The 15,463-nt window shown below is 36.4% G+C and overlaps 1 protein-coding gene across 3 annotated transcripts in view; it reads left to right on the top strand.

The window, feature by feature from the left end:
* The window catches only part of LOC106881050 (G patch domain-containing protein 4), a 24,236-nt gene extending 17,397 nt beyond the window's left edge, over nt 1–6,839 (top strand). For all 3 annotated transcript variants that reach the window (XM_052974606.1, XM_014931258.2, XM_052974605.1), the window contains exons 5-7: nt 1,186–1,274; nt 4,450–4,500; nt 6,343–6,839. In XM_052974606.1, coding sequence (XP_052830566.1) covers nt 1,186–1,274; nt 4,450–4,500; nt 6,343–6,811 — 609 coding nt within the window. In that variant the 3' untranslated portion in view covers nt 6,812–6,839. The remainder of the gene's footprint in view (nt 1–1,185; nt 1,275–4,449; nt 4,501–6,342) is intronic.
* Nucleotides 6,840–15,463: the final 8,624 nt, after the last annotated feature.

Raw genomic sequence — 15,463 nt, 5'->3', positions numbered from 1 at the left:
GGCACATAAAAGACACCATTTCGAGCGTGGCCGTTTTCGTGCGGGTGACACGTAAAAGCACCCACTACACTCTCTGAGTGGTTGGCGTTAGGAAGGGCATCCAGCTGTAGAAACTCTGCCAAATTAGATTGGAGCCTGGTGTTGCCATCCGGTTTCACCAGTCCTCAGTCAAATCGTCCAACCCATGCTAGCATGGCAAGCGGACGTTAAATGATGATGATGATGATGATGATATATATATATGTATATATATATTGGGTCATCCCATAAATAATGCAGTTTTTTCAATTGCATGAACTAAAAGTTAGAGGGGGATGGGATAAACTACCTGCCCCAACTTGCTATAAAAGCAGGTAGTCATTTTACCTTTTATTTATTCTTAGTGCAAGTTTTGAAGGGTGCAGTTTGATTTTAACAGTTATTTTTTTCAAAGCTATAATGGAAGTGACAAAGGAGCATATTTGGCACATTTTGTTTTGTGAGTTCAATGACGGCAACAACACAACGGAAAATGCAAGCAATATTAATGCAGTATATGGAGATCAGACAATAAGTATAAGCCAATGTCAAAAGTGCTTCCAGAAATTCTGAGTCGGAAACTACAGCCTAGACGACAAGCCTCTTCTTGGAAGATCTGTAGAGCTCAATAAGGACATCCTGGTAGAACAAAATCCCATCTTAACTGTGGAGGAACTAGCAGAGAAGCTTGGATGTGGTCATTGAACTATTCATCAACACCTTCATGCCATCAGAAAAATCAACAAATTGAGTCTATGGGTTCCTCACAAACTTTAGAAGAAAAACGTCCATCTTTGGTCTCAAGACGAAAGGTGTTCTTCCATCAGGATAATGCTCAGCCACATGCAACAAGGATGACATTTCAAAGGCTGGAGCAGTTTGAATGGGAAACGATGCCCCACCTACCATATTCGTCAGACATTATCGCATCTGATAATCATTTATTCCACAGTCTTCAAAATCATTTGGAGGGGAAAAAAATATGAATATGACGTTAAACGATGATGATGTCCTGCAACACATAGCTCAGTACTAGCCATTTGAGGACAATATATACTGTTATCTAATGAATTGATTGTTTCTTGCTTAGCATAAAAGATATTCTTTTCTTTCTTCTGTCTTTTTTTATTTTCTTGTTCTTTACCTTTTACTATTTACTTAATCTAGGGATCAACTCAGTATTCAAAGCACACAGGAATAGTTGAAGAAGCTGTTAGTGAATCACAGCCTGAAGTTTCTCAGAACTGCCCTCCCAGGTAAGTTAATGTTTACTTCACATGTTCTGTTTCTGTCTTCATTCCTGATCTCTCTCTCTCTCTGTCTCCTCCTGCCCAGGGCCAGGTAACCTTGTACCTCCTCTACAGCAAGACACCTGTTTCTGTCTCTCTGTCTCACTATAGCCTTTCATCATCTGACACAAGATCACCTCCTCCAATGCCTCCTCCACTCTCAAAAGATTTTTGTCTTCCAGGTTACTTGGTGACTCTGTCAGTGCAGGTGCCACTTAAAAAGCATCCAGGCCACACTGTAAAGTGGTTGGCATTTGAAAGGGCATCCAGCTATAAAAACCTTGCCAAAACTGACCTCGCCTGTGCTTGTACCATGTAAAAAGTATTAAGTCCACTCTGCTGGGTGGTTGGTATTAGGAAGGGCATCCAGCTGTAAAAATCCTGCCAAAACAGTCACAGAAGTCTGGTGCAGGCTTCTGTCTGGCCAGCTCCTGTCAAACCGTCCCACCCATGCCAGCATGGAAGGCAGATGTTAAATGATGATGATGATTCTGAAAGGTATCAGAATAAGTCAATATGCTTCTATTGGTTTCATATATTTTCAGCCAGTCTCAGATTTAGTGTTTAACCACTGAGTCACACATTTTACATGTGCTGCATTTCTTTAATCCTTTTACTGCACAAATCAGATATATCCACTCATATCAGATATATCCATTACCCTTAACTGTGGAAAGCAGTTTTATATACCAGTCTACCTTTTGTTAAGGAATGTCATGCTTGATAAGATATGTCAAGTTTATTGAGGCCATTTGGTTTGCAGAAATACCAATTCTATTTTTTGGTAGATATTTAATATCATTACAAAAATAAACATGAAATTTAATTTTGCAATTAAAGAAGTAATGTCTCATCAGCTAAAGCAAACCACTTTTACAAATCAAGCAATTGATCTTTGTAGCTAATCTTACTAATGACAGTAGATAATATATCTCAAATATAATACTTAGCCAAGTAGGCTGTGTGTCAATATTCTTGCTGTGCTTGCTAATACTCATTTATTCATTTATTTCCATTATAACCACTATTATTACCTAGAAGTAAGTCAGTTGTTGCAGGTATTCCAGTTTTTGTAGTCACTTCTCTAATGATTTGTGTCTTGAGATTTGATCTTAAATTTTCCTCTTCTACAAACAGCATGTTATTTCTTTATCAGAACAGTACAATATACAAAAAAAATCTCAGTTTGTAAATGTTAATGTCGCTACAGAGGTAACTATTATTCTGATGAGGAAAATTATTGATGTTGGATCCAGTTTCCAAAGCATCCACATGCAACTTAGATTTCCACAGCTTCCATGAATACAGACTTAGAAAACATCATTTAATATGAGACACAACATTACAGCCTAGTCTCTTTTAACAGCTTCAAGATATAATTATCACATGTTTCAATCAAAGAAACAAGTCTTGCACTACACCTTTTCTCTGCATAAGCAACGCACAACTAAAGCCCACAAAGTTACTTCAAATCTTTGTTGTTCTCTCGTAGCAACCTCACATTCCTAATATATGTATCAAAAATTAAGCATCCACTTCAGAGTCAAAATATATTTCAACTCTGATTATTTGCTGACCCCTTACATATCTCTCAGATAACCCACATTAGAGATGTCCCACATATCTGAAATTGGACTGTTTTTATACAAATGCAAACATTTTAGATCAGATTTTTTTTAAATCCATCTACTGATTGACAAAAATTCACTTAATAGTATGCTTTAACCACTGGCCCTAAAGTAGCTACTTTACCTTCTACAGCAAGCTCACCTTACTCTCTTCCTTTCAACTCTATCATGCCTGTCCTTCTCCTATTCTGCATTAAACTAATCCTCTCCAGAACTGCAATAGTTTTTCTTTGAGACATGAACTTATAGAAGAGAAACTGAACGCTAACCACATCAGTCTCATCAAGCTGGAAGATCCCACTACAAAATCATAGATAAGGCATCCTTCATTAACTTTTTGATACCAACCTACCTGAGACCACCCCAAGGTCTATAACATAAACTTACTGTTTTAAAATGGTTTAAATTATAATCTTCCATCAAAACTTTATGCTAAATTGTTCCAGGCCCCAGCTTAATGAGAAAGTTATTTTACTAAATTCTCCATTATTTTAGAAATTAATTGAAACAAAGGCATCATATGTTAACAGAAATATGGTAACAAATGGGTTAAGTCAGAGAGGATGATAAGAATCACATGTTACTAATCATTAGAGGATTTCTCTGGTTACTGGAATTAGCTCTTACTAATCTTTCATATCATTGTATATTTTGTCCTTTGACAGGGTATAGTTCAGATACAGGGGTATGATATGAGGTAACAATATTATAGATATTCTTAAGGTGGTGAGCTGGCAAAATGCTTAGCATCATATCATCCATTTGTACATTCTAAATTCAAATTCTGCCGAGGTTGACTTAACATTTCATCCTTTCAGGGTCAAATAAATACCTGTTGATCACTGGGATTGATACTATCAACTTATCCCCCTCCCCTGAAATCACTGGCCTTGTGTGAAAAAGTGAAACCAATATTACAGGTTTTCATTTTAGAAAAAAGCGAACAAGAAAAATAATACTCTTTCATTAGACAATGGTTCAAAAGAAACGGTACTCTTTCATTTCATAGGAACTTCATAATTATTGTTATTCTCATCATCATCATCGTTACCATCAAATATTATACTTATTTTTCCATGTTAGCATGACTTGAATATGTTGGCAATATAGTATCTTTTTGTAACAACATGCTTCATTCTTTTTCTAGCATGCTTTATGTTGTTAGCTCATTTTTATACATTTCAGTGTTTCTAGCTTATAGTTTTGAGATTTTGGCTGGAACTGCTATAACTGGATATCTCTCCAACTGTTCACCTTTTCACAACAATGTAGGCCAAGTGTAATACAGTTATCATTGGGACACTTGACACTAATGTTAAAATTCTCATGTGACTCAGATTTTCCACCTCCTCTTAGCCAAAATACAGCAATCAAGATAGGTAGGTAGGTACTACATAGAAAAATGCAATAGAAGCAATATTTTCACCATTATTCAGGAGACATTTAAGGTAATGTACTTTCAAAATGGTATAGTAATTAAGATAATTGTAATCATCATTTTCTTTCTTCTCTAGGTTAACTGATGAACAGCTTTTTGAAATATGTGGACGTCGTACAGCACACAAGTAAGTTTGCTTTGAAATATAGGAAGGAGGCTCTTTATTTCCCTAATGAATTTAATTTAAAAGTAATAAGTCATTCCTGAAGTCATAAGTTTATATGTAAAATTGACAGATTTAAACTGGGATTTTGTGGGAGGGAGTGATCCGTTAAGTCAGAACCATGAATAGTCAACAATTTTATCATGTATGTAATAAATTTTACTAGCCATTGGATCGATATCCATTTTACCTTGCTGGCCTATTCTGTGATAGCCAACTTTCAAAAGTCAAATTTCAGTACCTTGTACTAAATTTTACTAGTAAACTTCTCATAGTAATCATGACAAGTAAAATAAGTGTTATAAACGAATAACTGATAAGGTTAGAACTATGCTGACCAGTCCTGAAATACAAACCATAGCTTCAATGGTCGATAATTCTGCTTCCCAACCACATGGTTTCAAGTTCAGTCACACTACACAGCATCATGGTCACTTGCTATAGCCCTGGGACCGACCAAGGCCTTGTGAATGGATTTGGTAGATGGAAATTGAAAGAAGCCCATTGTATACATACATGCATAATACACACATACATATGTACATAGACATATATATATGTGTGTGTATGCATGTGTATGTTTGCTTTATCTTGTCTTGACATCACATGATTGTTAGAAATGAATGTCGTTCATTTCCAGTACCCTGTGAAAATATGTCTGACCACAGGGGAAATACTACCTTGCATGGAAACAGGCAAGTGCTGGTGACAGGAAGAGCATCTGAGTAGAAAATCTGCCTTGATAAACTCAGTCCATACCATGCAAACATGGGAAAGTGGCCATTAAAATGATAATGTATTTTGGTAAATAGTTGAGTTTGTGAGTTTGAACAATATACTTGTAATGGTGAGATAGTTGTTGAAAGAAATATGGTTGAGAAATTTGATTGTAAATGTTTTTAAAAGAAACTGTTTTGTAATATAGGGTGACCCCAAAAAACGAGAACATTTGAAAAACCCAACAAAAATAGGAAAAATCTAAATCCAACAAAAAAGATTTATTGACAGAAATTAAACAACTTGCGTTTTAAGAATCAGTAATCCAAATGATTAATGTCTGAAAATTATGTCCTGTAGACATCAACCCTAAAGAACTTCATGAACGCCCTTTACACAGCAGCAAAGTGATGGTATGGTGTGCAGTTTTATCACACAGGTTCATCGGATGTTACTTTTTCAAAAATGGAGAGGGTATCACAACGGCTGTCACTTCAGATCATTATGTTGAGATGCTGCAATCATTTGTTGCACTTGCATTGAACAATTTTCTGCAACTTCACGATGGTGCAACATCACACACTATATTGACATACCAGGTGTTTGTTTTACATTTGACAGAGTAATCTAAATGCTAAAAGGTTAAAACAGAAGGTTTGTGTCGTACAAGGGGTGATCTCATGTGGGTTGGTAGATAAAGGGTTAAGTCAAAAGTTTAAAAATCTACATCACTTTAGCCTTTTGGCTTTTAAACTGACCATATCTGGCCCAAATATTCTACTTGTTTTATGTTCAGACCAGATAGATATGGCTTCTCTCATGTACCCTACAATAACATTATTGAAATTTCAAAGCCACAAGATAATGCATGATTAATTCAAAACAATGTGAATAAATAAGCATTACATTTGACAGAGTAATCTCAATGCTAAAGAGTTGAAACAGAAGGTTTGTGTCATACAAGGGGGTGATCTCATGTGGGTTGGTAGCTAAAGGGTTAAGTCAAAAGAAATTATTTTGTATAATATGAAACATTAATTGTATTTTTGTTCATATTTACATTAATCAATTTTTAAACCATTTTTTCAGAGCAGCACGACATGGATTACAACTAAATGGCAAGTTGCAACGTATTAAAGAACAAGAACAACGCTTCTTGGAATCTCTTGAGACTGCCAAAAATCATAAAAATCAAATCTCAAAAACCAAAATTTCTAGCATTTCTAGAAATCGTACAAAGGTTGAGGCTGAGAAGCAGCAAAATAATTTAGATGACGATGGTTATATTGAAGAAGAAACATTGATTAAAAAGAGGAAAAAGAAGAAGAAAAAGAACAAAAATGATTTGGTTGAAGTGGGTTTAGAAGAAACAGTTGATTGTAAACAGGATTCAGAAAATCAAGACTTTCAAGAAAACAAATTACTTGTTAGTGAAAATTTAACAGACTGTGATAAGGAAATAGTTTGGTTGCCTAAGCAAGATGATGTTTCAACCAAAGAAGGATTTAAATTAAAATACAAGGTTAAAAAGCACAAAAAGAGAAAACATAATCTATAATAAGAATAAAAAATAATTTAAAATTCAAGATTTATTATATACATATATATAGGTATAGGCGTGACTGTGTGGTAAGAAGCTCGCTTCCCAATCACATGGTTCCGTGTTTAGTCCCACTGCATGGCACCTTGGGCAAGTGTCTTCTATTATAGCCTCGGGCTAACCAAAACCTTGTGAGTGGATTTGGTAGACAGAAACTGAAAGAAACCCATCGTATATTTATTTATATATATATGTGTGTGTGTGTATGTATGTATATATTTATGTGTGTGTGTGTGTCTGTGTTTGTTCCCCTGCCATCGCTTGCCAACAGTCTGGAAACTTATTGATCAGACCTCGTTTATATGTATATACATATAGGGAGAGAGAGAGAGTGAGAGATACATAGACACACACATAGAGAGACAAGCATGGTTCTATGCTTTAGAAGTATCATGCCCATGTGACTTCAGGTCCAATCCCATTGCATGGTATGACACCTTGAGCAAGTGTCTTCCATTATAACCTCACATCAACCAGTGCCTTGCAAGTGAAATTTAACAGATGAAAATTCTCCAGAAGTTTCTTGTATGTGTATAACTGTTGTACATATATGTATGTGTATGTGTTTGTTTCTGCATGTCTTTATACGACGTAGACTACTAGTGAGGTTCGTTTCATCCTGCAGTACAGTGGTTTTAGCACAAAAGACCCATAGAATAAAGCACCTTATCATAGCTTCTTCATACTGCTTACTACTATAAAGAAATGGAGCATCACCATCATCATCATCATCCTTTAATATCTGCTTCTGTGCTTGCATGGGTCAGATTAAATTTTCCTGGTTCCAAGGAATGTAGGATTTCCCCACAACCAGACATGTTTTTTATGGAAGACTGGAAATGAACAACCTTGCTTGTAAAACAGTGATGCTCATTTACAATCATCACATGATGTCAAGACAAGGTTATACACATACATGTATACATGCATATGTACACACATGTGCACATATATACACAATGGGCTTCATTTACCAAATCCACTCAAAAGGCTTTGGTCAGCCAAGACTCTAATAGAAGACACTTGTACAAGCGACCATGCAGTGAATCTGAACTCAAGACCTCATGGTTATGAAGCAAGCTTCTCAACCACACAGCCACACCTGTGCATTGTATCATATATTTTTCATTTGTTTGTTTAAGTCAGTCACTACAGTAGTAATGAAGCTAATTGGAAAACTCAGCAAATGCTTCATCAACACCACTAGATGTTGTATTCATATTGGTGTCAAATCTTGACACAAGGCCCACAAGTTCGGGGGATGAGGCAAGTCGATTAGATCAACTGCAGTGCTCAACTGGCACTTATTTTATTGAGCCTGAAAGGATGAAAGGCAAAGTTGATTTCTGTGGAATTTGAACTCAGAACATAAGGACAAACAAAATGCCACTAAGCATTTTGCCTTGCATGCTAACAATTCTGCCAGCTCACTGCCTTAGATGTATTCATATTAATATCTGGCTCGACTGTGAGTTTATGAAACACTTTTCAGTTACACATCACTCCTATTGGTTACATTACTGAACTGAAAATAATAACTGAAAGTGAAGTGACAAGTTACGTATTTTCTGTTGGTTATTTTGTATATGTAGTGAAAACGTGTGATTTAGTAGTTAGAGTATTCAGCTCACAATCCTAAGGTCTTGAGTTCAATTCCCAGCAATGCATTGTGTCCTTGGGCAAGACACTTTACTTCACATTTCCCCATTCCACTGAGCTGGTGAAAATAATGTTTACATGTAATTCAAAGGGCCAAGCTTGTTACATTCAGGGTTATGCTGAATCTCCCTGAGAACTACATTAAGGGTACATGTCTGTGGCATGTTAATCTCATGAGCAGGCTGTTTGGTTGATCAGTTCAATTGGATCACTTATCATAACTGACAGAGAGCCAGGCCATATATATATGTGTGTATGTAGATGTATGTATATATATATATATATATACATATATGTGTGTGTGTGTGTGTATATATACGGATATATGTATATATATTTGTGTATATGTATGTGTATATATGTATATGTATGCATATATATATATATGGAGTCTGGTGTTGCCATCCGGTTTCACCAGTCCTCAGTCAAATCGTCCAACCCATGCTAGCATGGAAAGCGGACGTTAAACGATGATGATGATATGTATGTGTATTTGTATGTATGTATATATGTTGTACATATATATGTGTTTATTTGTCTCTGCATGTCTATATGATTTAGAGTACCAGTGAGGTTTGTTTAAGCCTGCAGTTCAGCAGTTTTAACATAAAGGCCCGTAGACTAAAGTATCTTATCTGAAAACAAGTAATGGTTGACATAGGAGGCATTAGTCATAGAACATTATCTGTAGAAGTTTCATTCAACCTAAGCAGCATGGATAAAAGAAAAAAGTGGTCATTAAAATGATGATATATTTGATTACTGGTAAATTTTCCACGGGGAAAGTTCACTGCTATCAATTCACCGTGAGGAAAGTTTACCAAGGAAATATATCCATAGTATCTCACCATTAATAGTTAAAAACTAATTGACAAAAAATGGTGAATAGAGTATGATGAACTTTCCCTGCTGTGAACTGATGATGGTCAACTTACTGGACATGAATATATATGTGTGTGTGTGTGTATACACACACAAGAGGATGGTCACTAAGTGGGTGTGTTCAACAAAAAATGCCTTGTAGTATGTAGTCTGCTAAATTACATAGATTAGGAGAGTTTGATGGAGGGGCAATGCTATACAACTTAACTAGTTCAGATATGTATGCAATATGTGTGGTAAGTAGCTTGCTTACCAACCACATGGTTCCGAGTTCGGTCCCACTGCGTGGCACCTTGGGCAAGTGTCTTCTACTATAGCCTCAGGTCGACCAAATCCTTGTGAGTGGATTTGGTAGACAGAAACTGAAAGAAGCCCGTCGTATATATGTATATATATATATGTATGTTTGTGTGTCTGTGTTTGTCCCTCCAACATCGCTTGACAACCGATGCTGGTGTGTTTACGTCCCCGTAACAACGGTTCGGCAAAAGAGATCGATAGAATAAGTACCAAGCTTACAAAGAATAAGTCCTGGGGTCGATTTGCTCGACTAGAGGCGGTGCTCCAGCATGGCCACAGTCAAATGACTGAAACAAGTAAAAGAGAATACTCTAGTCTCAATTGTGCTTTAGAGAACCTTGAAGAGAGCCAACAACTGATTAAATTTCTGGTCTCTGAAGAGAAATTTTAGCAGTGTTACAAATATAAAGTTGCATGGAAAGTCAACAGTTTTGAGGTCAAACATTTGCAACATATTTGATGGCTTTTTAGTTGTATATTGATCATGCACAGTGGCATTATGTCACTGTATTTTTGAATGAAACTAGGTCATCATGTCATTTTGAGGTCAGTGTTCACGGAAGTAATATAAACATGGTAGCTTGAGCCATTAGAGTGGGACTAGTGTATAGCAAGGCAAAGAGTGAAGAGAGCAGTCAGTATATCATCATCATCATCATTTAGCATCTGTTTTCATGCTAGCATGGGTTAGTTTGACTGAAACTGGTAAGCTGGAGAGCTGCACCAGGCTCCAGTATGTTTTGGCTTGGTTTCTATACCTGGATGCTTTTCCTTATGCCAACCACTCCACAGAGTGTATTGAGTGACATTTATGTGTCATTGACACAGGTGCCTTTTACATATCACCAGCAAGTGTGCCTTTCACATGTTACTGCACTGGCCACGACTATGATTTCACTGAGCTTGACGTGTCTTCTCAAGCACAGCAAATCACCAAAAGTCTTGGTCACTTGTCATTGACTCCATGAGACGCAACATCTGAAGATCATACTTCACCATCTCATCCCTCATCTTTCTGGGTCTACCTCTTCCACAGGTTCCCTCCACACTTAGAGATTGGCACTTCTTTACACAGCTGTTCTCATCCATATGCATGTATGTATGTGTAGATATAAGAAATAGCAAGTCAATCACTAATGAACAGAAGAAAGAATATTAAAGACATAACTAAAGCTTGGTGTGTTCTAGGCTTGGTAGAATGTGGGTCTGCAAGACCATCAGCATAGATTGTGATGGAGTGGTCTGCTAAATGACTTCTGACCTAATTAATGAGAACATAATGATTTACCACCTCTGAAAGGATTTACAATACAAGTACGATGAAAAGCAGTCAAATAATGGTCGTCTTGTATTTGGAAGGATGACTAAGACAAATAATCAACTATCTCTGTTCCTCTTTAAGACTGTAAGGCGAGATGAGGGTAGCTTTGGCTGCTGTTTGTAGCAAATTGAATGATCACATAGATGCATCTTTGTTGGTGAATTCTTTTGAATGCTGCTGTTATTGGTAGTTAACTCTAGATCAGTTCTGATTGAGTAGATCTATAATCAAAGGCTTTCTAGCTGTGTTCATCCTGTCATCATTATCATCATCATTTAAATGCCTGCTTTTCCATGCTGGTATGGATCAAGCAGAATTTGTTGAAGCAGATTTTCTACTGTCAGATGCCCTTCCTGTTACTAACCCTCGTATCGACATCACATGCGCATTAGTGACATTTGTCTTTGTCACGCATGTACAGTATGACTCACACTCAAGTGGTTTGACATGTAAAGGACTACTTAAGAATAAAATGCCTGATTTTGAAAAGTAAATCAAGTATTGACACCAAGAAGTGTATTTGGTTATATGATACTGTCTGAAGAAATTTCATCCAAATCATGCCAGCATAGAAGGAGCAGACATAATGATGATGGTGAAAAAGAGAAGGTAGGTGATTTTGATGACAACAACAATAACAATGACCATAGATTGATGACAATAGGAAAGTTGTGAGTTAAGTTGCTTTGATTAAATAACAACTAGAAGAATATGGTTAGGCATTATGCAGGAGAGGTAGGTGCTTGGACATGTAAACCGCTGTGTACTGGCAGTAAAAGGTATCTGGGAGAGAGAAAGACATAAGAATAGGGCTCTGGGGGTTTTGTGTGTCCCCCACCTCTCCCAACAGGTTGATTCAAAATCAAGTGGTGTAAGAATTTGCCTTCATGCCAGTGTATTCAGTCTACACTGATATGGAAAAGTGGATGATATTGGCAGTTGTGATGATAATGATTGCATGTGACAGATTCCACTCTTGTGTCCTTCCTTAGTCTTAAAGCATGAGTTTTAAAGAAAACTCTTGGAGACATTTGGTGTCATGAGAATTACCGTCTTGGTACCATTTGGTAACAGTCAGCTTGATCTCAGGAAATATCTTGTCTGATCTCTTGCCAGTATTAATCACCATTGATCTATATTATATATTATATTGATTCAAGCGAGATCGTTGCCAGTGCCCCTGGACTGGCTCTTGTGCGGGTGGCACATAAAAGACACCATTTCGAGTGTGGCCGTTTTCGTGCGGGTGACACGTAAAAGCACCCACTACACTCTCTGAGTGGTTGGCGTTAAGAAGGGCATCCAGCTGTAGAAACTCTGCCAAATTAGATTGGAGCCTGGTGTTGCCATCCGGTTTCACCAGTCCTCAGTCAAATCGTCCAACCCATGCTAGCATGGAAAGCGGACGTTAAACGATGATGATGATGATGATAATGTGATGAGAGGAAAACAGTGTTTGTTAGGTAAAAGCATTAATTCTTGTTTAGCCCTTCGTCATGCAGACCTTTGAGGGTATTCTAAGGAAGGCCATCCTATCTTTATAGTAACTGCCTATCTCAGAATTCAGTGCCCTGGCTTTAAAAGCAACAAGTATGTGTGATTTGATAGAGATTTGGTTGCTATTTCTAACAGTCCAAGCAACCATATGGAGTCTGCCACATTGGCTTGTGTGAGTAAATGTATTTGGAGGTGAAAGAAACCATGAGTGGGGAATCGCTGTATTGGTCATTAACTAGTGTAAACATATCCAGCTAATTAATTAACAGTTTGGCTTCTCTACCAAGAATGTTGATGTGGATCTTGTTAAATTTCTTCTCACTGCTTGAAGTTTTCCAAATTTTCTCTAGATTATTTTCAAAAAAATGTAGTTGTGATATAGTTTTGTTTGCTGATGATTAAAATTGCATTCATTTTTTTTTTCTAGAAATTAATAATGGTTTCAAATTTCAGCACAAAACCAGCAAGTTTGGGGGAGGGTTAAAGTCAACTACATCAACCCCAGTGCTCAACTGGTACTTATTTTATCAACCCTGGAAAGATGAACAGTAAAGTCAACAACTTTGGAAGATTTTGTAGTCAGAACATAAGGATGGACGAAATGCCGCTAAGCATTTTGCCTGGCATGCTAACGATTCTAGCAGCTCACTGTCTTTTCCTAGAAATTAATAATAATGAAGTTACAAGCATGTAATTTTAGCCAATAGAAATCTTTCATTGGTTGTAAATTGTCTGTGTTAAGCTCTATTCCCATGGAGCACACACAGATCTTTGTGTTTTCTCAACCTGTGAGAAATAACTGCCAAATCTTCCTCAAACTACCTTCCACAATGGAAGAAACATTGTGCCATAGCACATAAAGGAAGAAACATTGTGCCATAGCACTGTTTATTTCCTTGCTTGAGACAGGCCCAAGCTGTTTCTACTTATTGAGCATTGCTAATAACATTTGAATTAAAGTCAATCTCCATAGATAAAAATAATGAACTTATTGTATACAGTACCCAAGTGCACTACAGCTTATTAGAAAGAGTAACCAAAACTGCATGAACAGTACATAAAATATGCACAGGAAGTGAACAGTTAATGAACTGTTTAAATTAAAAAGAAAAAAAGGAGTTGGGACATCGAGTGTACAGTTGGCAGCTTTCAGGAAGCGTGGAAGTTTTGAAGGTTGTAGTGTCCTGATAGCTAACAACTGATGTGGGCAGTTTATTCCATCCTTCAGCAATTTTGGGTGTGAAAATATGCTTCTGAAAGTCATGGGTACTGTGTTGTTTTTTTGAGTGATAAACATATAGAATTCAGAAAGGTATCCAAGGTTGTTGTTGGAAAGATGGTGAATAATCTTGTTTGTGTCTACCAAGTCAGTTGCCAAAGATCAGAGCTTTAATGTATCCATGTCCAAGAAAGCAAGACAATGTAATCCTTTATCGAACTCATGACCCTTGAAAATTGTAAATAAAATTTAAACACCAATCTTTGTTTAGAAATTTATCATAAGAAAAGAGAAAGTGCATATAATATCGATCTATGATGTTCAGTAAGAGTTTCAAGGTTCATGAGTTTGATCAAAAATTACATCTGTGGAGACTAACTTTAATCTAAAAATGTTAACAGCTAAAAAACAAAATGGATAAAGCTGTGTGCCTTGAAGTCACTAAGGATGACAATGACAAAGCTTCTCTTTGGTCACTCAATCTGTTAGAAACAGCAACTAAATTCCAGTTATCCCCTTAAATTCGAAGAATATAATGGATAATTATATACAAAAATATTGTTATATTTTGGGATGGTCATTTTTATTTTTTGCCAAATAAATACATGCACTATATATTCGTTCTTCACTTCAGATTTATTATTGTTCTTATGTCTTTTGTCTGAACATTTTTCAACACACATCTGTAATCTCTTCGGTAACTCTCCATCTCATGTGTCTCCACCTTGGCAAAAAACAAAAAACAAAAATACCATCCTGAAATATGACAATATCTGTTTCAACACACAATTTCACATCAAGAATCTTGCAAAACAAATACATAAACATTAAATACAAAAAAGACTGCATGTTCATAAATAGAATACTTTTTATCAAAGGTCTGCTTGATCAGAGCTTTTTTAGAGCTAAATTACCAAGAGAGTAATTGAAAATCTTTATTGTTAAAATCTAGGTAAGTGATCGAGAAAGAGAGAGGAAAGGAAGAATCCTCTGGTCTATAAGTCCCTTAAACTTTCTGTCACTTGACATCTTTTGAAATTGTAGGCCCCTTATTTTCCTTCTTTGCAGTCCCTTACACTACAATGGCCTTAAGCCTCTTTTGGAACAAAATCTTCTTTGAGGCTGTCATAGTTGTTGTTGCTATTTAGCATCAAACCAGGTCAACCAGGAGTGAATAGACCTGTGATAAAAGTAGTTAACCATTTAATGGTTATAGTAAATTTATACAGAAAAAGTAAGCAGTATACTGTCCAGCATAAATAAAAGTCAACTTCATTATATTTAAGTGCATTAAATGAGTCAACTTCTGATATGAATGTTTATGTTTTGTATGTCTTTTTTCAACAAAAAAAATTTCTAAAAAAATTCTGGACACACCCACTAAAGTTTATTTTTATCTTTGCAAAAAAAAGTGCATAAATTATATGGGCTTTTATGATATATATGTATGTATATATGTGCGTGTGTATGTGTGTATATATATATATATATATATATATATATGCTCCGTTGGATGTGTAATGTCAATGTGAATACCCGTCAGAGTGTAAGTATCTTGAGAGAAAAGCTGAACATTAGAAGCATCAGTTGTGGCGTGCAAGAGAGACGATTGCGCTGGTATGGACATGTGGTGAGAATGGATGAGGATAGCTGCGTGAAAAAGTGCCACACCCTAACAGTTGAGGGAACCCGTGGAAGAGGTAGGCCCAGGAAGACCTGGGCTGAGGTGGTG

Source organism: Octopus bimaculoides, chromosome 18 (assembly GCF_001194135.2).
Source record: "Octopus bimaculoides isolate UCB-OBI-ISO-001 chromosome 18, ASM119413v2, whole genome shotgun sequence".
NCBI classification, from domain to species: Eukaryota; Metazoa; Mollusca; class Cephalopoda; order Octopoda; family Octopodidae; genus Octopus; species Octopus bimaculoides.
This window is presented reverse-complemented; position numbering and strand designations above follow the sequence as displayed.